The sequence below is a fragment of the Malania oleifera genome, chromosome 1 (genome assembly GCF_029873635.1).
Source record: "Malania oleifera isolate guangnan ecotype guangnan chromosome 1, ASM2987363v1, whole genome shotgun sequence".
Lineage (NCBI taxonomy): Eukaryota > Viridiplantae > Streptophyta > Magnoliopsida > Santalales > Ximeniaceae > Malania > Malania oleifera.
In genome coordinates, this window is record NC_080417.1 from 64187030 (window position 1) to 64213211 (window position 26182).

General features: G+C 38.8%; 1 protein-coding gene across 2 annotated transcripts in view; it reads right to left on the bottom strand.

The window, feature by feature from the left end:
- Positions 1-25373, bottom strand: part of LOC131160027 (probable inactive ATP-dependent zinc metalloprotease FTSHI 4, chloroplastic) — a 77808-nt gene extending 52435 nt beyond the window's left edge. The window contains exons 1-2 of one of the 2 annotated variants that reach the window (XM_058115322.1): positions 24836-25373; positions 24014-24269 (exon numbers count right to left, since the gene is read on the bottom strand). In XM_058115322.1, coding sequence (XP_057971305.1) covers positions 24014-24269; positions 24836-25132 — 553 coding nt within the window. In that variant the 5' untranslated portion in view covers positions 25133-25373. The remainder of the gene's footprint in view (positions 1-24013; positions 24270-24835) is intronic. The other variant, XM_058115316.1, reaches the window with a different exon arrangement.
- Positions 25374-26182: the final 809 nt, after the last annotated feature.

Consider the following 26182-nt stretch of genomic DNA (forward strand, 5'->3'; position numbering starts at 1 on the left):
TATATATAGTAAAAAATGAGAAAAAATTTAGAATAATGGAGAAAAAAAAAAACATAATTTTTAAATATCATATAGGCCCAAAACATTACAAAATGAAAAGGGTTCTGCCTCTTTGACTCACCTTAAGACAATGTTTTTGTTTATTGAACAGGAAAAATCAGAAGCAGCAACAGGAAATTAAAACAAAAAAATTGAAAAATGAAAAGGGAAAACTGAAAAATAGCAGCTGCAGCTAGCTTGAGTTTTAGAGACACTGGCAAAGAGTCTCATGGGAGTCTGCTATGAACAACACTGGAGAGAGCGAGAGTCGAATACTCGAAGCAGAGAGGTTGTAGGGGTCTTGGAGAGAGATGAGAGGCTGTAGAGGGTCGCTGGAGAGAGACGAGAGGTCCGAATGGGTCTTAGTAGAGAGATGAGACCTCGGAAGGGGCTGAGGCAGATCAGAGGTTGGAAGGGATCGTCAACTAGTCGGAGAGAGACGAGAAGCTGGAGGAGTCTTCGAAGCCAGACCCTAGCTTCGAAAAAAGAGCTCCGAAGGGGTCGTCGGAGAGAGACAATACCTCGGAAGCAGTCAACGACTCGTCGGAGAGAGACGAGAAGGTGGAGTCATTGTCAAAGAGATACAAAGCTTGGAAGAAAGAAGCTTCATCAATAGAGGGGGTTTTGACGCTCATCAAAGCCCTATCAGGCTGTTACTTGTTTTTTTTTTATTAAACTCAGGTGCTCCCAAAAGGCGTACGCCTTCCCATTTGAAGCGTAAAAGGCGCAATTTTTTTTCCTAAGGCGTACGCATTTGTGGCTTTACACCTTTTTAGTTATGCCTTAGGGTGTTTTATGCTCAAAATGCCTCAAGGCGCGCCTCACGAACGCCTTTTAAAACACTGATTTGAACAAAATATAGACCAAGTCTTTGACCTATTTGTTCTTATAAACATTTTTTCTTAAATAGAAAAAAAAAACAAGATATTTTATTAAACAAGAAGGAAAAAAGATTATAAAATAGAGGGCAAGGAATCCTCAAACATAAAGACAGAAAAGAAAACAATAAACACAATCGGCTCAGCAATGCCACTCAATCATGGCTGACACTCTCAAAGCAACAACCGTTGAAGCAACCTGCACTATAAGCCCAAAGAGACACTAAATATTGCACCCTATCCCAAAGTAAATCTAGAGAAAATCTTTCTCCAGAAAAAATTCAAGAATACCATTTCAACCAAATTCCCCATAAAACAGAGAAAAGAGCACACCGACACCCCTACCTTCCCAAAACCAGCAAAATGAGTCCTAAAAAGCTCCTCCATTAACTTCAGACCATGGTTTAAAAAACCGGACTGCTGACCAACCTGAGAAAGCTACCAAGTTGGTCCGACTGGTTGAACCGGTGAGTCAAACTGGTGGTCAGACCAATGATAATATATATATATATATATATATATGATGAACTGGATATATAATGATGATGATAATGATAATGATAATGATGATGATGGTGGTGATGGTGATAATAATAGTAATAAAAAAAACAACAATAAGGATAACAATAACAGTCAAACTAATATTAAATAATAGTGATAGAGGATTTCAATCAATAAAATCTATTTAATCGTATAACATCTCGATTAGTTCATAAAATATATAAAAAGAGCATACAACAACAAGCCTTAAGCCTCACTAGGGGATCAGCTACATCAATCTCTATCCGCAAATTCACCCGATCGAAAGCGTTTTCCTCTATTAGATTAAGGGGCTATAAAATCCTTGCTCACTACCTCATTCCAAATCATTTTATGGCTACCTCTACCCCTTTTCATGTCAAAAACAGTAACTCACTCACTCCTCCTCACAGGTGTTCTAGTATTAAAAAAGAGCATGATGAACTTTAATTCGATTAAATTTTCTTTAAGTTGTATTTGAGAGCATGGAATTTAAAATAATACATGGATTTAAATTTTTATGTATTTAGACAAGATTAAATATAATTTTATTTTTTATTTCGTTCAAATCCACATAATTTTAAAATTAAATTTCCAAATAAGATCAAAATAAAATAATTTATAATTTGATGAATCATATATTAAATAAAATGATTTAGAATTTGCTGAATTATATATTATATTATATTATACTATATACATAGATACTTACAAACACATATGTATGCATGTATTTTTGCTAACATGCATCATGCATGGATGAGGGTATGTTGGCATGGATTTTGGATGGTACAGATGCATAGATCGTGGGGATGGGATTCTGGAACACGTACATGTGTACTGATCCTGTTTACCTATACATATGGTATTTATTCAGATTCTGAGCACAAACAGTGCCAGTAGTTTTGTTGGTAAGTGTCAACCTCAGCGTGGAGAATGTCACAGGATCAATTCTGCCCTGCGACAATCTCTTTGTAATTCATTTATGAGGTGCTAGGTCAACCCAGCCAGCTCATCGGGTCTGACCAAGTTAAGCTAGGTTGCCCAAGTCTGACTGGGTTGACCCTGCTTCTTTACATTTCTGGTTTGAAGCCATTACCCATACTGGAAAAGGGACCAGTTCCAGCCCAACCAGGTTGGACCTACCTGTCCAGTCCAGGACTAAGAACCATGTTTCAGACACACCCGTTCTTCATCAAGAACTCCAAATAATCTATTTCCACAAATCCCAAGAAAATGAACCGTTCAGAGACAAATGAGGAGTATTCTCCAAGCTAGTCCCACAAAAGGCACACATCAACAGAATACCTTTGGGTGTATCCATGAGTGAATCATGTTGGGTCAAGATTTCAAAAGCTTTCAATTACAAGGTCTTGTTAAGGCCATTATATACCGAAATAAAAACAATACAAAATAACAACATTCGTAAACAAAACCTTTATAGTGCAAGGAATTAATTTGATAATTTAGAAAGGAAAAAAAAATAACTTATTAAATGCAAGTGAAGAAAAGCAATATTAACTCTACAAAAAATTTTGCATATAATTATAAAAGTTTGTTTATGATTCAATTAGAAGGTCTTGTGAAGGCTATTATACCCAAATAAAAACAATACAAAATAAGAACATTTGTAACCAAAACCCTTATAGTGCAAGGAATTAATTTGATAATTCATTAAAAAATAAAAATAAATAAAAATAAAAATAAAATTAACTTATTAAATGCAAGTGAACTTTACAAAAAATTATGCAAATAATTATAAGAGTCTGTTTAAAATTTGATTATTTTTATTATGTTATAAATTTGATGTGAATAAAATGAAATTTAATAAGTAATATTAGTATAAATATGCTAAAACTGCAAATAATTTATATGAAATCTAAATTTCTTAAACTTCAACCACATAAAACATGTATTGCATATAATATTTTTGTAATAGCAAATCAAATTAACTGAACATTATGAACGTGATAAAAGTTTATTTGGAATTAAAATAAAATAATCAGTATTAAAAACATATTGCATGTATATCTTTTAGTACAAGGGATCAATAAATGGAATATTAAGAATGTAATATGAATTTATTTTCAATCAATTTACTTTTAATTTTTCTTAGGTTGGATCATCGAGTTTATTTATATAGATAAAGTTACGTTATTTACAACCAAGTCCAAGATATTCTATCCAAGAAGGATTTCATATTGATCCATGTGAAAATTTTATTTATGCAATGCATTACCAAGAAAAATTTATTAATGTAAATTCCATTAGAGCATGTAATACAATTAACGAAACATCAGAAATATTGTAAGAGTTTATTTACAATTGCTTTGATCCAAAATGATTTACATTATTCATACTTTTGTACATGGAATATATATCAACCCCTAAACTTTCCCAGGAAATGACATAAATACCCATTTTTTTACACCAAAAGAAAATTATATCAATAAGAGAAGAATTTAAAAGAGGGTAAACGAGACATCTCCCAAAGAAAATCTGGAACAAACCAGAAAAAGCAACTAAAACCTACAGGAAAAGGAGAAAATCAACAAGCCAGCACATTCCTCCAATCTCTTTGATTCTCCTGGAAACTATTTCCTCAGAAAAACCCAAATCCAACACACCACAGTGATGCTAGATACTGGATTTTATACAAGACCAGCTCCCAAATTAATTTTTTCCCCAAGAATATCCGTGCACTACATTCCATCCATATCCCCCCATAAAACTGCAAAAGAATCACACCTCCATAAGGCTGCCTTATCCTTCCTTCTATCAAAACCTATAAAAGAAATGGCTAGTGAGTCTTCCACTGATGCAGGGAATACCCAACTCTCTCCCACGAGGCAAAACAGCTTATTCCAAATCCTACAAGAAAAACTCAGTGTAAAAGGAGATGAGAAGCTGTCTCAGAATTCTTAAAACAGAGCACACAAACATCGGGAGAAAGAGACTTCAAAAGACTTCTGATTTGCAACAAGTTGTTAGTATTTATTCTATTAAGTGCAACCAACCAAGTGAAAACCTTAATTTTTTAAGGATCCTTAGGAAATAGCAGAAATGAAGAGTTAGAACAGATCAAGAATTCAAAAAGATTTGCAAGAATACACTTCCAACTGATCCAACGACCAAGAGTGAACATCCCTCCCCAACGAAAGATTACTTCCATTCAATAAAGATTACAAAGAAGACAACTCCCCCATCTCCCTATCATTAAGAGGTCTCTTAAAATGGAGATTCCAGGAAATCAAAGGACTACTTAAATCCCCAACAAAAAAGGATATGGCTCTATTTTTCTCAGCACTCAATCGAAAGAGATGAGGGAAAGAAACAAAACACTACATTACCCAGCCAAGGGTCTTTCCAAAAGCGGATACGTGACCCCCCTCACATCCACATGTTTAGTGTGATGGGTGAAGGAAGAATAAATCTGAGGAATGGACCTCCACGGAGTCCCCAAAGAACATCATAAACTACTATTGGTATCCCACACATTCGCATCTAACTCAAACTTACTTCTTATAACTTTATGCCAAAGGGAAGATTCTTCTAGAGGAAGTGTCATAACCATTTAGCTAAAAGGGCGGTGTTTTCAAACACCATCTTACCTAGATCCAGCCCTCCTTCCTTCCTAGGTCTACAAACCTCATCCCATCTAAGTGATCCCTATGTCTAATGTCCCCCCATGCAAGACCACAGAAAGTCTCTCATAATTTTCTCAAGCTTACTCCCTGCCAGAATCTTAAAAGCAGACAGAAAATCAAGTGGGATTCTAGAAAGACAGGCCTGAATCAGAGTAATTCTTCCCCACTAAGGAGAAGAGAGCCCCCTTCCACCCATCTAACCTCTTCATCACCCTTTCCACCACTAGATTCCAAAACTCCACTGCTCTAGGATCCCCCCCCCCCCCCCCCAATGAAACCCTCGGTAAGTCAATAGCCAATCTAGAATGCCACACCCCACTTCAATTGCACTATCCCTAACTCGCTCCTTGGGCACATTTAGAGCTACTAAACCACTCTTCCCCGTCTTAATTTGAGGCCAGACACCCGCTCGGAGATTTTGGAATACCAAAATTCTTCTAAAAAAGAGACCGACCATCAAGGAAGAAAATGGTATCATTAGCAAACTCGAGGTGGGAAACCACCACACCCACTATCCCTACTTCTAAGCCTCTACCCCCTCCCCCCCCCCCCCCCCTCTCTACAGCCCTATCCACCATCCTGTCAACAGATCAACTACAAGAACAAATAAAAAAAGGGGATAAAGGATCACCTTGTCTTGTGCTTTTAGAAGTGCAAAACCATGATTTGGGTTCTCCATTAATGATCACTGAGAACCATACATTCAATAGACAGACCATAATCCAACAATGCTAATGCTCACCAAAACCTTTCTCACAAAGACATTGTCCAAAAAGCTCCAACTTACTCTACCGTAAACTTTCTTAAAATATAATTTAAAAACAAATCATTTCTTTTTATTCCTACAACTATACTTTACCACCTTATAGACCACAAGAATGGCATCCACTACTTGCCTTCCCCCTCACAAGCGTACTTTGAGCACTAGATATAATGTCAGCAAGCACTGCACTCAACCTATTAGCCAAAGCCTTAGTAATAATCTTGTACACACTATAAACAAGACTAATAAGTCTAAAGTCCTCAACTTGAATAGATCTAGATCTTTTAGGCACCAAGGCTATAAAAGAGAGGTTGATGCTTTTGATCAAAGCCCCATTCACAAATAATACAGTAAAAACCTTCAACAAATCACTCTTTACAACCTCCCAACAATCTTGAAAAAAAAAGCGATGTTGAAGCCATCCAGACCTAGAGCCTTATCCCTTTCCATCCCAAAAACCACCCCCCTCACTTCCTCCTCAAACTGTCTCTCTAACCAACTCTTCTAATCATTGGTCATAGGATTCCAATCTAGCCCCTCTAACATTGATCTACAATGATCGTCCTCTGAATACAAATTATAAAAGAAATTAGCACTAACGAAAGCGATCTAATGATGGTCATTAGTAACTCTCCCATCCCCCATGTCTAACTCCCTAATCAAATTCTTACTACTCTTACCATTGGCTAGCCTATGAAAAAAAAAAGAGTTACAAGATATAAAAAACCAATTTCAAAAAGTAGCTTCCATAAAATTTAAACTGTGAATGGAAAGAATGCCCCCCAATTTTGTCACATTGTAAGACCTCAAAACTCTAAACAAACACAAAACTAAACAGCATGTTCACCTAAAACCCAAATCCATAACTATACACCACTTCACTACACAACTAAGACACCTATATAAAATTTTCAAAAGTGAGGGTCAAGCCTCTAACATGCTTAAGCACACTTTCCCTATCTATATATTTTTAAACATGTATATACAACAACAACAACAAATCAAGACTTAAGTCCCATGAGGTGGAGTGGGCTATATGAATCCTTTTCTGTCAATTTTTATAATTGTTGCAATTTCCTCCAACAATTTAAAGGCTATTAAATCTTTACCCTCTTATGCCAAGTCATTTCAGGTCTACCCCTACCTTTGCCACTAAGGCTAACTCACTCACTCCTCCTCACTGGTCCACTACTTAGCCTACATTGCATATGCCAAACCATCTAAGTCTTCCCTCCCTTATCTTATCTTCTCTGGGTTCTATACCTAACTTATCGCAAATATGTTCAATACTTAATTTATCTTTGATCACTATACCACTCATCCAACTTCTGAAAGTGTTGCGATGCTTCTCTCCATCATTCCCCCTTGCCAACCCCTCCTTCCTAGTTCACAACAATGGGCTCCTCCCTCTCACAATGACGGAAGGCTTCCTTAAACCTAAAGACCCCTATACTTCTTCTCCCTCCCCCCCCCCCCTCTTTCCCCTACCTTCTCTCTTTCTAAACCGGAAACCCTAAACGCTCTACAAACCCTAAACCCCCTATGGAACCTTTCCCCTACACTGCAATTCCCTTTATCATATGCAGCTTTGACTTTCATTCCTTGCAATTGTGGTGTCTCCCCCACCCTCACCCTCACCCTGCTATCTTCGTCCATAGCAGGCACGAAGCTCTCAGTATGGATCAAGAGGAAGACCTTCAATTTGGCCATCAATGGGGAAGAAACCGACATCCTGAGACTCACGGAACTTCATAATGGTTGTCGCATTTCCATTTTTTTGGATTTGGAGGAGCTTGTCTAGTTCCTTTGAGCCTAGGAAGACTTTTGGAGCTGGAGCTCAAGAAGAGGCCCCCTCTTATCCCTGTGGTTTCGCAAAATGCAAAACAAGTGGAACACCTTGTTCCTCCGCTCGAAGTTGAACAAACATGGCAAGTTCATCTCCCTCTCGGAGACCAAGCTGGAGACATCTGGTCTCCCCAAAGGGTTTTGATTTGAAAGGTTGGCTAAAAATCTTGAATACGGTAATTGAATTGATTCAATGCTTGCTTCCACCCTCTTTCTGGAAGCCCTAATCCAAGTAGCAACGCAGACCAATGCCCTCCCCCTTGAGCTAGGAGGTTTTGAAGACCTCAACTTTTGTTGCAACCCCTGGGACCTTGTCGAAGCCAGTTACAGCCTGGACTTGCACCCATTGCATTGTCCTTGTTGCAAAGAATCTTTTCTTTTGATCCTAAAAACTAACCAGCTGCAAAAATTTATTGGGGTGGGGAAGTCATCTGGTTCTACACAATCCTTTGTGAATATAGTTGAGACGAGCAACATAGGTTTGGGCAAACCTAAAGTTTTCTCCTCCTCCACAGAGCTTGGGACTGAACCATAGGTGAACAAAGGCACCCTATTTGAAGGGGTTCTCCCCTTTGGCCTCCCTAATCCTAAAACATCCCTTGTAACCATACCTAACGCTTACAGTCCCCTTTCTTCCCACAAACGACCCTCCACGGCAGTTGAAAAGTCTTCATCCTTCTAAAAAAAACCCTGCAATTGAACCCCACTCCTAGGTCGTTGATTCTAGCAATTCAAGGCCTCCATTATTGCAGCTAATGCCACTGTTTTAACCTTACTTCCAGCTTCTTCAAAACACCAAGAGGCCTTTCAATCCAGCCCCAATCCATTTGATTCCCAAGACAACCCCAACTTTGAAATGTTGAATGGTTTAGACCCAAAGCACACTTTTTAAGGAGCAAGTCTCCGGGTGAGTGTTACGGAAAATGATAATTTGGCATGTCTTTTGATGGCTTTGAAAACAGGGCTTTGAAATTTTTTGAAGAGATTGAGAAGGAAGAGAATAGAGGAGGCACAGCTTAGCTCCAAAAAACCTATGGGCAGCAACAAGAAACTAGACACAAACAGGGTGCTGAAACGCCTAGAATGTACAATAAATTATGATAAATTGGGTGGATAGATAGATTTGGTGGAGGCGAACAATAGTTGGGTCTACACTACTAAAACATATTAAGGAAACCCATTTCCTAGAATGTGAGGGGATTAAATGACAAAGCTAAAAGAAGCCTAATCAAATCCTTTCTTTAAGAACGGAGGTGACATTGTTTACTTAACAAGAAACTAAAGTGGGAAAAATGGATCAGTTCTTATTCAAAGATCTTTGGGGATAAGAGAATTGTGGATGGATCTCCCTTGGTGCTATGGGCAATACAGGAGGCATCTTAATTATGTGGAATCTCAACATGGTGGAGATGATCGATCATTCCATCAATTCCTTCTCTATCTCATGGTTGTTTAAAAATCTAGATGACAATTTTCTAAGGGTTTTCACTAGGGTCTATGGACCAAGTGAAGGACCTTACAGACATTTGTTTCGGGCTAAGCTCTTGGCGATTAAGGTTGTTGGGATGCACCTTGGGTTATTGGAGGAGACTTCAACATGGTGTTGTACCCCCATGAAAGAAGTGGGAGCAGAGCGGAGTACAGATGCATGAGAGTTCCTATACTATGTGAATGCCCTCATTGATCTCCCTCTTATTGGTGGTGCTTTCACTTGGTCCAACTCTAGGGACTGACCTTCCTTCTCAAGAATGAGAATTGACAAATTCGTTATCTCAGTGCATTGGGACACTCACTTTCCCAAAACCACTCAGGAGCTCCTATCTTGGCCCACTTTGGATCATTTCCCTATCATCATTGATACGGGTGGAATCAAATGGAGACCAAACCCATTCAAGCTTTGAAAAAATTATGAAACTATAGCGGTCCACGCTGAACGTTGAGGGGAAAGCTAGCTATGCTAGCTTCAAAACTGAAGGGCTTGAAATAGAAGCTCAAAGTGTAGAATAAAAGCACTTTTGGGAACATTTAGGTGAAGAAGAGCATTATTCTAAACAACATCAAGATCCTTGATGAGCAAGACCTAAAATATGGGCTCAATTCTAAAGAAAGGGGACAAAAGGGTTTCATTGAAGAAGGAGCAAACCAAGGCTATTAGCCTTGAAGAGATCTCCTAGAGGCAGAAATCTAGAGCCTAATGGCTCAAGAAGGGAAACCAGAATACCTAATTTTTCCACCAAACTATGAATGCCCATCGTAGATTGAACTCCATTTCCTATATTGAAATCAAGGAGAACACCTTAACTGAGTAGGAGGACATCAAAAGGGGAATATACAACTTTTATAAAACTCTTTACTCTAAATTCGAAGGCTAGAGACCTATAGTGGACAGCATCAATTTCAAATTTAGCAGCCCCACCACCACAAAGTGGCCTGAGAAACCCTTTGAGGAAGCTAAAATCCTCCGAGCCATTGGAGGTTGCAATGAAGACAAAGCGCCAAGGTCTCCTTATCTTTCTTCAAGTCAAACTAGGGTGAGCTTAAATAGGATTTTATTAAAACTTTTGAGGAATTCTTTAGATAGAGCAGATTTGTGAGCAGCATCAATGCCACTTTCCTTAACTTGATCCCAAAGAGACCCAGGGCAACCAACATTAAGGACTTTTGCCCAATTAGCTTGGTGGGAAGAATCTATAAGATCCTTGCTAAAGTCCTTGCTACGAGAAAAAGCCACTTCAGAAGTCATTGGGCAATATCAACACGCCTTTGTGGCAAGAAGACAAATCTTGGATGCAGCCCTAATAGCTAACAAGGTAGTGGATACTAACCGGGGGGGAAAAAAATGGGGTGGTGTACAAACTTGACACGCTGAAAGCTTTCAATCATGTCAACTAGAACTTCCTTATCTTCACTCTTAAAAAAATAAATTTTGAGGAGCATTGGAGTAGTTGGATCGCTTGTTGCATCAACACACCAAGGTTCTCAGTGTTAATCAGTGGGCGCCCCATTGGTTTCTTCCACTCCTCCAGAGGTCTAAATGAAGGGGACCCTCTATCCCCATTTTTGTTCATCGTGGTGATGGAGGGGTTGAGCCTCATGTTGATAAAAGCTACAGGGTAAGGGCTGCTCAAAGGCCTCAAAGTTGGCAGGCACGATAGCCAATAGGTCTATCGAAGTCACGCATCTCCTATCGGCTGATGACACTTATCATTTTTTGTAAGGATAAACTCTCCACATTCTGAATCTGAGATGTATCTCGGCAAGTTTGAGGCGGTTCTGTGCTAGAAAGTTAACCTAGGAAAAAGTGAAATCATTCCATGTAAAGACCCGGCAAATTAAAGTAATGGAAGTAATAAAAGGAAAGAAATGAAAGAGAGGAAAAGGGAAAAGAGGATCAACAGGGATTCGTCGATGAACCCAGGGTCTTCGTCGATGAATGTCCCTCTAGATCTCATCGACGAAGTACACTTGTCTCGTCGACGAGAAGATACCGAGAGTTAGGAAAATTTCAGAGAATTTCAGGTTCGTCAACAAATCAGCCTCCTCGTCGACGAAGTGCCATCATGGGTTCGTCGACGAATCACTTGAACTCATCGACAAACGCCGGCCCATAAATAGAAAATTTGTCATTTTCAGCGAGTATTTTCTCTCTCTCTCTCTCTCTTGCTCTCTCTCTCACTAAACCTACAGTTTTCCCTCTCTCTCTCTCTCTCTCTCTCTCTCTCTTTCTTCGATTCCGGCTTCGTTATAGCCCGGATTGACGATTGGGAACCGCCATGAGGTTCATGGGGAGATTCTTTACAACTTTGTCGAATCAGATTTTCAATTTGGAGTTCCAGGACACCATCCCAAAATCAAGGTAAGTAAGTTATTTTAGGGTTTTATGGGCTATTTGGAGTATTCGGAACCTAGGAAGTGTTAAATGAAAATTATTCTGGGAAATGAGTTGACTAATATGAGAAAAATGCGATTTTTAAGATTTTGAGTTTCGAACGCTGCAGATGTAGGATTTGGGCTTTTAACGGACCTCTCAGTAAGTCAGGTAAGGGGAATAAATTATAGCAGTATTTTAGATATTATAAGTTGCATAAATATTTTCACTTATATATATTGATATGAATAACAGATGAAATTGTGTGGCATATCAATAGTATTGAATTGTGATATTTTGAAATATGAAATATGATTATAGAAATGCTTTCTATAATAAATAGGGAAATGTGAGAATATGATGTTTTTCATTGAGAAATGTGGAATTTACATATCTCATTTCGTAAATTTCCACATTTCTCAATGAAACACATCATATTCTCACATTTCCCTATTTATTATAGAAAGCATTTCTATAATCATATTTCATATTTCAAAACATCACAATTCAGTACTACTTATATACCATTATGAGAAGAGATATGAATATAAAAATGTGAATATCGGAATGTGAATGTTGAAATGTGAATAATAGAATATGAATATAAAAATGTGAAAATGAGAATGTGAATACTGCAATGAGAATGTGAAATGCGAATACAGGAAATGTGAAAATTGCAATGAGAATACTATAATGTGAATACTGAAATGAGAATATGAAAATGTAAATATTGCAATGTAAATGCTGCAATATGAATACCGTAATGCGAATGCGAAATGCGAATCATGAAATGTGAAAATAAGAACCCTGATGGAGGAATTGTGATAGAGCACGGTACCGTTGCTAGTGAGGTGTTAGTGCAACCACACGGTCACGTGGATAGTGTGGCGGGGAAGTCGAATGAGCTAGTGTGAAGGGTAGTTTTGACTCCTGGAGTCTGGTCCAGGGTTAGGCAGGACATTCGTACTACATACGAGTATATGGATTGTTTATTTTGATCTAACCTGGTAAGCCAACCGCGGTTGGATCCAGCCTTTGGGCCACACAACCTCGACCATGGGGGGAAACATGGCGTGGAGAATATCCTCAAGGCAGCCATGAGTTACAGACGCGGATGTATTGGTTACCGAGGACACTCATGTGCTAGATGATGAAATGAAATTGAAAGTGAAAAGAAAGAGCGTGAGTTTAATAACATAAATAAATAAAGCAAAGTAAAACTCTCTGAGCAAGGTGAGTGTCCTAATAAGTATCAGTTGTAGTCGTACTTACAAACGATATCAGGGCAAAGGGGAGCTATATGTATGGGCATGTAATCTCCCCTATCCCCGAGAACTTTTGCTACTAAATATAGGGTTGCATGTGAATGAGTTGAAAAATGAAATTAAAGTTTTTAAAAGCTTGTGTTTTACATCTATATGAATATGAGTATAACTGACATATTTTTCTCAGATGGTTTTATCACTGAATGAGAATATTATGACAAAATGAAACTCTTATTGCCACACACTATAAATAATTTATTCCGTCTTACTTAGATGTGTCTCACCCAAATATCTAAATATTTCAGGGAACTGTGACAGACCTGGAGATAGAAATCCGAGATAGAGGGGAGGAGCTGGTACCCTGCTAAATAGGGTAAATGTTTGAGCTAGGGATGTATGATTCCCCTAGAGTTTTGATTGATTTTTGGGAGTGTGTTAGATATGTATATGTGTATGAATGTTTAGTACTCTGGGTATTGGTATTCCGAATGATGTGTATATATTGACTTCCACTGTTAAGGAGGTTTATATGACTGTTTACCCGGTACCTACTTTGGGTCGGGTTATGTTTAAATGGTATCAGAGATCTTGACGTGGCCGATATATGATTTGAATATTTATTATTTGAAAAAAAGAAATGGTATGAAAATCGGGGCGTTACAGTTTGGTATCAGAGCCTAAGTTGTTAGATTCTGCAGACTTTAGTAAACAGCGGAATACAATACCAAAGTATAGGAATGAATTGTGAGGAGAATAGGAGATGGGGTAAATTAAGACATGAGTCCATTGTTGTTAGAGGATGAGATTGGGAATTTAGGGCTCTATCTTACGACCTAGAGGCAAGACTTCAATGGTTGTTTCTGTAGTTTTCTTGGGGTGACAATTTCAGGAAAACCATGGATACTATCATTGGTTCTTGTTTCTGAGTGGTTGGACTAAATCTTAAATTGGGATTGAGGATACTGGAAATGGATGATTGTAGAGGAATATTTTATGAGTTTAATTTGTTGAGCATATTAAGTGATATTGAGATAATAGAGTTCTAAGACTGTTTATATTATTTTCAAGATGGATCCAGGGAGTAGTAGTGCACAGGCTAGAGGTGATGATACAGGTCTTCCAGTATAGGTGGCGGAGACCCCAATGCAGTGTTACGTAGTGTCACCCAGCAGGTGATGGCGGAAATGGCTAGAGGTTTAGGGGAGCGGAGTTGCACGATTAAGCAGTTTACGAGTATGAGACTTCCATCGTTCTCCACAAAAGCTGACCCACTCGTGGCTGAGAATTGTGTCCAGAATATGGAGGATATGTTGGCAGTTCTCCCGTGTATAGATGAGCAAAAAGTATTGTTTGCCACATTTAAATTTACTAGGGAAGCTAAACGCTGGTGAAGATCAACGAGACTATTAGAGGAGTAGAGACCTAAACTTGTAGCGGTGACATGAAGCCGCTTCAAGGAGATTTTTTTGGAGAGATACTTCCCCGCTACTGTTAGAAGTGCGAAGGCAACAAAATTCTTGCACTTGACGCAGGGGCAAATGACGGTACAGCAGTATGCAGCCAGATTTGTAAGCTGTCCCTGTTTGCCCCATATTTGGTGCCGGATGAGGAAAAGAATGCGAGGAAATTCAAGGAGGGCCTGAGACAGAGTTTGCTTGAGCAGGTTATAGGCTTCCGAGCCTAGACTTTTGCAAAGGTAGTGGATAGAGCTGCGGTGATTGAAAGTGGCCTGCAAAGAGGCCCTACAGCACAGAGCTAGGGAAAGAGACTCGTGCGTCCAGATTTTCACGTAAGGTCCAGCCGAGAGCCTTGGATGAGGCAGGATAACAAAGGAGGATGGAGACAGGGCGTGGGAGATCGGGCAGTCTGCCCCTCCTTGTCCAATATGCTATAGGAGACACCCGGGAGAGTGTCGAGTCAGGGAGACTGTTTGTTATCGATGCCATCAGCCTGAGCATATGGCAAGAGACTGCCGAGTGCAGCTAGCTGTTGCGCCTGCTCCTAGACTATACCGAGGAGGTCACCAGGCACCCCGAGGCGGAAAACAGAAGAATATTGCCCCGGCACGAGTTTATGCACTGACACCAGGAGATGCGGAGGCGGCAGGAGATGTTGTGATAGGTACTATTTCAATACTGTCATATAAAGCTACTACTTTGTTTGATTTAGGGGTGACTCATTCTTTTATCGCCCGGAAATTTGTTAACTTGTGTGGGTTAGAAACTCAGCAGTTGGATGTTAGTTTGTCAGTAGCTACACCAACAAGGGCTGTAGGGATATGTAAGAAGGTACTTAGAAACTGTCCAATCTATATTCAGGGGGTCCTTATCAACTAACCTGGTAGTGTTGGAGATGCATGGGTTCAAGGTGATTCTGGGGATGGACTGGCTAACTACCCACTATGCTAGTATTGACTGCAATCAAAGAGAGGTAATGTTCATACCTCTAGGAGGATAGGAGTAGAGATTCGTGGAATCATGTGTGCGCACCCCACCACAGTTGTTATCCGCCATTCAGGCGAGGAGATTATTGCTAGAAGGTTGTCAGGGATATTTGGACAGTGTGAAAGAGGTGTTGGAAGGGGAGTTAAGGGTAGAGGATATCCCGGTAATGAGGGATTTTCCTGATGTTTTTCACGAGGATTTGTCGGGACTACCTCCTGATCGAGAGGTAGAGTTTGTTATTGATCTAGTTCTGGGGACAGCGCCGATTTCAAAAGCGTCGTACAGAATGGCACCGGCGGAATTGAAAGAAATAAAAGAATAGTTGCAGGAACTGTTAGATAAGGGGTCTATTCGGCCCAGTGTGTCGCCCAGGGGAGCGCCGATTTTGTTTGTGAGGAAGAAGGATGGGTAGATGAGAATGTGCATCGACTATAGAGAAATTAATAAAGTGACTATCAAGAATAAATACCCACTTCCCCAAATCGATGATTTATTTGACCAACTATAGGGGACATAGATTTTCTTGAAGATAAATCTACGGTCTGGGTATCATCAGGTAAAGGTCAAAGCAAAGGATGTTCTAAAGACAGCATTCAGGACTCGGTATGACCATTACGAATTCTTGGTTATGTCGTTTGGACTGACAAATGCTCCTATAGTATTTATGAATTTGATGAATCGAGTCTTCCACCAGTATCTAGATCAATTCATGGTAATATTCATTGACGACATACTAGTGTATTCAACGAGCTCAGAGGAACATGAGAAACATGAGGAACATCTGAGGATAGTGCTTCAGGTGCTGAGAGAAAGAAAACTGTATACAAAACTCAAGAAGTGCAAATTTTGACTGAAGCAAGTTACCTTCCTTGGACACGTGGTATCCAAGGGTGGTATTTTGGTGGATCCAAGCAAGATCAAGGCGGTGGTAGACTGGGTACAACCGAAAAATGTGCAGGAGATCAGAAGTTTCCTTGGATTGGCTGGGTACTACCGCAGGTTTATTGAGGGTTTTTCTAAATTGTCGGGTCCTTTGACTAGATTGACTAGGAAAGGTGTAAAGTTTGAGTGGTCTAATGAATGTGAGCAGAGTTTCCAGGAGTTGAAGTAATGGCTGATCATTGCACTAGTGTTGACGATTCCTTCGGGAGAAGAGGGTTTCGTGATTTATAGTGATGCATCACATAAAGGACTCAGATGTGCGCTGATGCAGCAGGGGAGAGTGGTAACGTATGCCTCTCGACAGCTGAATGATTATGAAAAGAATTACCCTACCCATAATCTGGAGTTAGCAGCGGTGGTTTACACGCTACCCATAATCTGAAGTTAGCAGCGGTGGTTTACATGCTGAAAATTTGGAGACATTATCTATATGGGGGTCTGAGATTTTCACTGATCATAAGAGTTTAAAATACTTCTTTATACAGAAATAACTAAATATGAGGCAGAGGAGATGATTGGAGCTGATAAAAGATTACGACTACACTATTAGTTACCACTCGGGAAAGGCTAATGTGGTAGCTAATGCTCTGAGCCAAAAATCAGTGGGAGCAGCAGTATTTGCAAGGATGATTAGGCATCCTATCCAGATGGATTTTAAAAGGCTCGGTGTGAAACTTATAGAGGGCAAACATCGGGTATTTATGGCCAACCTAGTGTTACAGCCGATTCTACAAGATAGAATTAAAGCGGCTCAAAGGGGTGATGCAGAGTTAGTAGAGATTATGGGAAAAAGTACAGGATGGTTTGGAGGTAGATTTCAATATCTCAGATGATGGAACCTTGAGGTTCCGTACCAGGATGTGTGTACCTGCTAACCCTGAAATTAAGAAAGTAATTCTAGAGGAAGCGCACCGATCCCTATATACTGTACACCCTGGTAGCACTAAAATGTATAGGGATCTTGGAGAGTCATTTTGGTGGAGTAGCATGAAAAGAGAGATTGCCGAGTTTATAGAGCAGTGTTTGACATGCTAGCAGGTGAAAGCTGAGCATCAGAGACTGGCAGGATCATTGCAGCCACTCTACATCCCTGAATGGAAATGGGAGCATGTAACAATATGTTTTTTCACGGGATTACCACCGCCATTACATGGACAAGACGCCATTTGGATAGTCGTGGATCGACCGACAAAGACTGCCCATTTCCTGCCTATCAGAGTTAACTACTCCTTAAACAAACTGGTAGAGTTGTATATACAGGAGACAGTTAGATTGCATGGCATGCTAGTGTCCATAGTATCGGACCGAGACCCACGGTTTACGTCTCAGTTTTGGAGGAGTTTGCAGAAGGCCATGGGTTCTCAGTTGTCTTTCAGCACAGCATTTCGTCCTTAGACAGATGGGCAGACGGAAAGGACGATACAGACACTGGAGGATATGCTGCGAGTTTGTGTGCTGGACTTCGGAGGTAATTGGATAAAGTTTTTGCCATTGGTTGAATTTGCATATGATAACAGCTATCAGGCCAACATTGGAATAGCACCGTATGAGGCGTTATATGGCAGAAGGTGCCGATCCCCATTGTATTGGAAAGAGATTGGGAAAAGACAGATTTTGGGGACAGATTTAATACAGCCGACGCAAGATAAAGTTAGACTCATCCGAGATAGGATCAGAACAGCACAGAATCGACAGAAAAACTATGCAGATACTCGCCGACGAAAGTTAGAGTTTGACGCAAGGGATCATGTGTTTCTGAAAGTGTCACCAATGAAATGAGTTATGAGATTTGGGAGGAAGGGTAAACTGAACCCTTAGTATATTGGACCATTCGAAATTCTGGAAAGAGTGGGTCCAGTTGCCTACAAGTTAGCTTTACCACTAGTTTTGTCTAGAATCCACGACGTATTTCATGTTTCCATATTAAGCAAATACGTCCCAGATCCCTCTCATGTGATTAGTTATGAGGCACTGGAGCTCGAAAATACCTTATCTTATGAAGAGATGTCAGTGCAAATTTTAGACTGGAAAGAACAAGAACTGCGTACAAAGAGGATTCCACTGGTAAAAGTGTTATGGCACAGTCATGCAGTAGAGGAAGCTTCTTGGGAATTAGAGGAACAAATACGCCAGAAATATCCACATCTTTTCAGTGGAGTTTAGAGCTAAGCTAGTCAGAGTAAAAGTAAAGGTATGTATTTTGATTTGAATAGTGTAGTATAAGATAGGTAGTGTTTTGATTTTGTTTATGAATGGTTTTGGGAGAATTTTATTTAGGTTATTGTAATCTCCCAGGACCGTAAATGTAACCACGATATTCCTCCGCTACAAGTGAAGGTAATTAATAAAATTGGGATGTTTTCTGTAAGGATTAAAAGACGATTAATAGCAATTTCAAGGACGAAATTTTATAAGAAGGGGAGAATGTAGAGACCCAGAAAATTAAAGTAATAGAAGTAATAAAAGGAAAGAAATGAAAGAGAGGAAAAAGGAAAAGAGGATCAGCAGGGATTCGTCGACGAATACCCTGTCCCTCTAGATCTCGTCAACGAAGTACACGTGTCTCGTCAACGAGAAGATACCAAGAGTCAAGAAAATTTCAAAGAATATCAGGTTCGTCAACGAACCAGCCTCCTCGTCGACGAAGTGCCTTCATGGGTTCGTCAAAGAATCACTTGAACTCGTCAATGAACGCCAGCCTATAAATAGAAAATTCGTCGTTATCAGCGAGTATTTTCTCTCTTTCGCTCTCTCTCTCTCTCTCTCTAAACCTATGGTTTTCCCTCTCTCTCTCTTTGATTCCAGCTTTATTATAACCTGGATTGATGATCGAGAACTGCCACAAGGTTCGTGGGAAATTCTCTACAACTTTGTCAGAGCAGATTTTCAATTTGGAGTTCCAGGGCACCATCCCAAAATTAGGGCAACTAAGTTATTTTAGGGTTTTATGGGCTATTTGGAGTATTCAGAACCTAAGAAGTGTTAAATGAAAATTATTCTAAGAAATGAGTTGACTGATCTAGGAAAAATGTGATTTTTAGGATTTTGAGTTTTGAACGCCGCAGGCGTAGGATTTGGGCTTTTAATGGACCTCTCGGTAAGTCAGGTAAGGGAAATAAATTATAGCACTATTTTAGATATTATGGGTTGAATAAATATGTGAAATGGTAATATGAAATTCACTATATATATATATATATATATATTGATATGAATAACAGATGAAATTGTGTGGCATATGAGTAGTGCTGAATTGTGATGTTTTAAAATATGAAATGTGATTATAGAAATGCTTTCTATGATAAATGGGGAAATGTGAGAATATGATGTGTTTCATTGAGAAATGTGGAAATTTGTGAAATGAGATGTATATATATATATAGTATTATGAGAATGGAATGGGAATTGAAAAGATGGGAAAGAAACAAAAAATGAGGAGAATATTGAAATGTGATATATATCATTATGAGATGAGATATGAATATGAAAATGTGAAAATGGGAATGTGAATGTTGAAATGTGAATATAGAATGTGAATATGAAAATGTGAATAGTGCAATGAGAATGTGAAATGCGAATACAGGAAATGTGAAAATTGCAATGAGAATACTATAATGTGAATACTGAAATGAGAATATGAAAATGTAAATATTGCAATGTAAATACTGCAATATGAATACTGTAATGCGAATGCGAAATGCGAATCATGAAATGTGAAAATAAGAACCCTGATGGAGGAATTGTGATAGAGCACGGTACCGTTGCTAGTGAGGTGTTAGTGCAACCACACGGTCACGTGGATAGTGTGGCGGGGAAGTCGAATGAGCTAGTGTGAAGGGTAGTTTTGACTCCTGGAGTCTAGTCTAGGGTTAGGCAGGACATTCGTACTACATACGAGTATATGGATTGTTTATTTTGATCTAACCGGATAAGCCAACCGCGGTTGGATCCAGCCTTCGGGCCACACAACCTCGACCATGGGGTAAAGCATGGCGTGGAGAATATCCTCAGGGCAGCCATGAGTTACAGACGCGGATGTACGTATTGGTTACTGAGGATACTCATGTGCTAGATGATGAAATGAAATTGAAAGTGAAAAGAAAGAGCGTGAGTTTAATAACATAGATAAATAAGGCGAAGTAAAACTCTCCGTTTGAGGGCTTACTGAGTAAGGTGAGTGCCCTGATAAGTATCAGTTGTAGCCATACCCGAGTTAATCAGGCAGGGTTATAAACGATATCAGAGCAAAGGGGAGCTACATGTATGGGCATGTAATCTCCCCTATCCCCGGGAACTTTTGCTGTTAAATATGGGGTTGCATGTGAATGAGTTGAAAAATGAAATTAAAGCCTTTAAAAGCTTGTGTTTTACATCTATATGATTATGAATATAATTGACATATTTTTCTCAGATGGTATTATCACAGAATGAGAATATTATGATAAAATGAAACTCTTATTGCCACACACTATAAATAATTTATTCCGTCTTACTTAGATGTGTCTCACCCAAATATCTAAATATTTCAGGGAACCATGACAGACCTAGAGATAGAACTTCGAGATAGAGGGGAGTTGGTACCCTACTAGATAGGGTGAGTGTTTGAGCTAGGGATGTATGTTTCCCCTAGAGTTTTGATTGATTTTTAGGAGTGTGTTAGATATGTATATGTGTATGGATGTTTAGTACTCTGGGTATTGGTATTTCGAATGATGTGTATATATTGACTTCCGTTGTTAGGGAGGTTTATATGACTGTTTACCCAGTATCCACTTCGGGTTAGGTTATGTTTAAATGGTATCAGAGATCTTGACATGGCCGATATATGATTTGAATATTTATTATTTGTAAAAAAAAAAATGGTATGAAAATCAGGGCATTACATTCTAGTTGGAGAAAATGTGGATGGGCCTCTCCTTGCAAGCCTTCTAGGGTGCAAAATGGGTACTTTGCTTATTAACTACCCCGGGCTCCTTCTCGGCACCAAATTTTTAAGATAAAAGAGTGTGGGATCCCATCCTTGATAATTTTGAAAAAAGTTTGGCAGGATGGAAGAAGAATTTCTTATCAAAGGTGGCAAACTCACTCTCATCAAAAGCACCTTGACAAATCTCCCTATTTACTTCATGTCTCTCCTTCTCCTACCAACTTCAGTTGCCAGGAGACTTGAAGGAATTCAAAGGAGGTTTCTTTGGGGGAGCTTCAGGGCAGAATTCAAATTTCACCTCGTCAAATGGGGCATGGTGAAACAACCCTTTCATTTCAGAGGCTTGGGTTTGAAGTCCCTCCACATTTTCAATAAAGCCTCATTAAGGAAATGGTTATGGAGATTCATGATTGAGAAAGACCACCTTTGGTAGGGAATCATTGCTATGAAATATGGGCTTGAACATCAATATTGGATCTCTCGAGCTGACAAAGGACCACACAGTGTAGAGATGAGGAATTTCATCAAGAAAGGCTGGAATTATTTTGCTTCTTGTATTAGATTTCAAGTACAGACAAGGGACAATATTTATTTTTGGCATGATACCTAGCGCGAGCAAGAAGCTCTTAGTGCCTTATTTATAGCCATCTATAACTTGAAATGTGCTAAAGACGCTTGCATCAATCAACACCTTCAAACCTCAGTTCAAGGGCTTTTTTGAAACTACGGAATATTGGGAACTCAACCAGCTCACAAGCTTTTATAGCTTTCTTTACAACTTCCAACACCATAATAGCACTGTCTTCCTATTTGGGCCTTAGATGAGAAGGGGGCCTTCACTATTAGATCCTTCTACAAGAAGCTCTTCCCTTTGGAAAACAACTTTAATTTCTGTTGGACTCAAATTTGGAGGACAGCAAACCCCAAAAAAGTTGCCTTCCTTGCATGGGGAGCTACCCATGGTAATATTTTGACCATGGGTAATTTGCAAAGGGGTTTATCAGTAGCCAACAAATGTCCTCTTTGCATGGTTGACACAGCATCTATTGAGTACATCCTCCTTCACTATGCTTGGACAACAAATCTCTGGAATATGGTGCTGACTCTGATCAAACAAAGGCGGGTTATCACTAATTGTGTGGGAAGGGAACTCTAGGCCTAGAAAGGGATTTAGGCAACAAAGGAGAAGAGAAAGGATATGCCCCCCATTCCCCTTGCAATTTTTTGGAGTGTTTGGAAAGAGAGGAATAGACGAGTGTTCAAGAAATCAACCTCAACAATCCAAAACAGCAAAGAGCACTGGTTTACTACGGTCAATAGTTGACATAGTAGGATTGTCATTAATGATTATGATATAATCTTTTATTTGTGTGTCACTCTTCAAGGTGCTTGATTTACTGTATCATGAGCTAGCATCCCCTTGATGCCTTTCAATAAAGTTTCCTTTACCAATTAAAAAAAAACTATACCACTCATCCACTTACACATTCTCATTTCAGCAACTTTTACTTTTTCATTCTGTTCCTTAGTTGCCCAACATTTTACCATAGCTGGTCTAATAGCCATTATATAAAACTTTCCTTTTAATTATAGGATACCTAAAGCAGTTCTTCATTTACCTAACCTACTTTAAGTTTATGTGTTACATCTTCTTCAATTTCTCCTTCATCTTGCATAATAGATTCTTCTTAGTTTTTAATTTATAATTGTGTTAAATAAATTAGTTAGCCATATAACTCCATTATCACCTAAGTATTTCCAAACTTCGATTAGGACGTCATCTAGTATGCTAAAAACACATTTTTCCTAAATCAACCTAGAGAGAGAGAGAGAGAGAGAGAACAAGTGACAAAAAGCCTCCAAAAACACAAAATCAAAAGCAATTTCAAGTTAACCTTCCACCTATGTAATACACTAATGCCCACAAAAACCAAGTAAAAAAGTCCACGAAAAGGGCAAAGTATGTGTTAGTGACACTGTTCTATAAGTTCTCTAAATTCAAACATGCTTTTAGCTAAAAACTTTAAATTGATCACCTATAAATTCCTAAGCCAAAAAACACTAGAAACAAATACATGCATTTGTCCAACCCTTACTCTTATGCGTATTTTTCTTCTTCTTTTTTTCACTTTGATTAAAGATGTCATATTGAACCACCTTAGTAATCTGACCAATATAACCAGGTGGCAATTGGGCAAGCTGCACATGGATTGGAACAAACTAGAGTGGATCCATCCACCACGCAAACTAAGATTTGTTCGAGCACACATCAAAAGCACTCTCGAAGTGCAAATAGCAAGGCTCAAATCTCAAGGTTGATCAACCAACAGTGCCAATGTCCAATTACAATAGCTTCTGCACTTTGCACTTGAACAAGAATATTTTGGAATGGCACCTAAGAGAACCTTTCATGCATCTTTTGAAATATACACAAACTATATGCAAAAAAATACATTTACACATTTATTATGAATAATACATACATACCAACAAATGATCTGGAGACACTATATACCCTGAGGAATTTCAAAAATTGAAGATTTCACACTCTCATTCTCCAAAGCATAACATAGATACATCCAACCTCCAATTTTTTTAAAACCACCACATATTCCAATTAGGGTATTATTTAAGCCATATTTGGAAACACACATTTGAAGTCTTGGATCTAGAAAATTGTATGGGTTTGGACAAAATTCAACACAAACTCACAATGAGTTTTATTCAAATCCACAAAACTCCATATCTAACTAACCAAATAGATGTTGCCAGACACTCTATTAGTCATGAAACTTGGGGGTGTCAAATATTGCAATCCAACAGACAACAAAAAATTAAAAGACAAAAGCAGCATTCGATTGAGAAGAATTTCCAACCTGATATTGTCTGACCATAGTTGGAGTACTCCATAAACTGGACATTATTTGAGTTAAGAAGTCCCAAAAATTCACTGAAGTCAATCCGGTGTGAGTTCTCAGGATCCCACTCTGTTCCCTTTAACTTACCCCGCATAGTCAACAATGCCCTACTCCAGTCCGAAGCCATTACAAGTTGCCTCTCTAATTGCACATTTGCCTTGTTTTCCATTTCTTCCAACTTACTTATCCGTTCTCGCTCTGCATCCTTTAATTTCTGAAACCAAGTAATCACATAATGAGGGGAAATGCCCTTCAATAATGAAAATGACTAAAGTGAGCAACTCGTAAATCAAAATTTCGACTCACAAGATGTCTCCATGGCAAGTTACACAGTGGAGACAACAAGTTAAAATAGAAGTTCAAACTAGCAAGAAGAAACTAAAGGAAAAAGGCATTGTGTAATGATCCAACGTCGAATGTGTATTAGAGAGATCTTGGACTTTGGAGATCTTGGACTTATTAGGATGGTTTGGACTCCAACTATTTAACGAGCCTTTTATAGGACAAATTTGTGAGGCCAGTGAATTAAAGCGGATAATATCTCACCTTCATTTTGATCCAGGATTATGTGGTATAAGCTACTCTAATGAGCATCAGAGATTGGACGGAAGATATCAGATGTGTACTAAGAAATCTTGAGCTTATAAGAATAGTTTGGACTCTAACTATGTGAGGTATCTTTTATAGAACAAATCTATGAGGCCAGTGAGCCAAAGCTGATAACACCTCACCAGAATTGGATCCAGGACCGTTACACATTGCTTCATAGCTCAGACAAACCTGAAATAGCTGGGCGGACTCAGCGTCATCTTGTTCTCGCTGCTTGTCTGGGGATGTTGATTCTTGGTTCGAGCTCAAACCCGAAATTTGAGCACCGCCAGCCCTAATGTTGAGCTTCTTGGGCTTGAAGAAATTTGCGGAGCTGCACTTAGACCGCAGAAGTGTTCGAAAAACACATGTACGAAGTCCACAGCGAGAAGAAGGAAGAAGATATATTTCCTGGGGATGGGCTTTACAGGCGGAGAAGGGTCTTGAAAATTGAATTGAATGGAGGGGTCTTGAGACATGGGAGATCATTTTTCACCATTAACTTCCTCTCTCTCGAGGAGGAGGAGAGATTTCTCCCAACGGACAAAGGAAAGAAGTGAATAGATAGCCCTGTTTTGGTCGTTTTGGGCTTTTACGCGCGTTTCTTCTATTTGCCGAGGCCCGTGTAGCCTGGCGGATAAAGGTGAAGACGGTGATTCTGGGGACTTCGGCTCGGCAATAAAAAATCAAGAGGGTTTTGAGAAGGAAGAGGGTGCAATGAGCTTTTAGTATTTGAACGAGCTAAGCTCATTCTTATTTATTTTTAGCTCATTCGTTAATAGAATATAAGAGAAACCTAAAGCCGGATCAAAAATTTTATTTGAGCAACTCATACCTTTTTTTCTATTAAATATGATTGAAAATAAAAAATTATTTTAATATGACTAAAAACTGATCCTTGGCAGAAATTCTCTTGTTTATGTTATTTCTTAAAGTGATTTAATTTTCCAATTCCCATTCTTGTTAAAAGTGAATTAAAAGTGAGAATTAAAAGTGATCCTGTCAAATTTCAAAATGAATTGCAGAGTCAAACAAGAAACTAAAGAGTTAACTTGTAGTAATGAATTAAAACGAAAAATATTCAATATGATTGCAAGTAGTGAATTTGAGTCAGAAAGATGTGAGTCAGAAACACTTTCTGAAGAAGAATTTATTAATGAATTTCAAAAAAGCTCAACAAATTACTCAAATTCTGAAAAGTCATCCGGAGAAAAATCTTGCAAGGAAGATATGGGATTTTGTTTTTGCAATAAATGCTAAATAAATGTCATTTCAAAAGAAAGTGAAGCAACGTTGTTAAATATTATTAACCTCACTTAAACTTTTACAAAAATAACATATAAGTCTCGAATGGTTATAATTTCAGGGGTGTATATATATACCCCTCATTTGCAAAGATTAGCAACTTGATTAGCAATTATAATTAGCAAATACTCTCTGAATTTTAAAAAGTCAATTTCTCATTTCCAAGCTTCATACTACCACTCTTACTCATTCATATTGCAAATGCCTCTTAATAAAAATATTCTTGTGTTTATC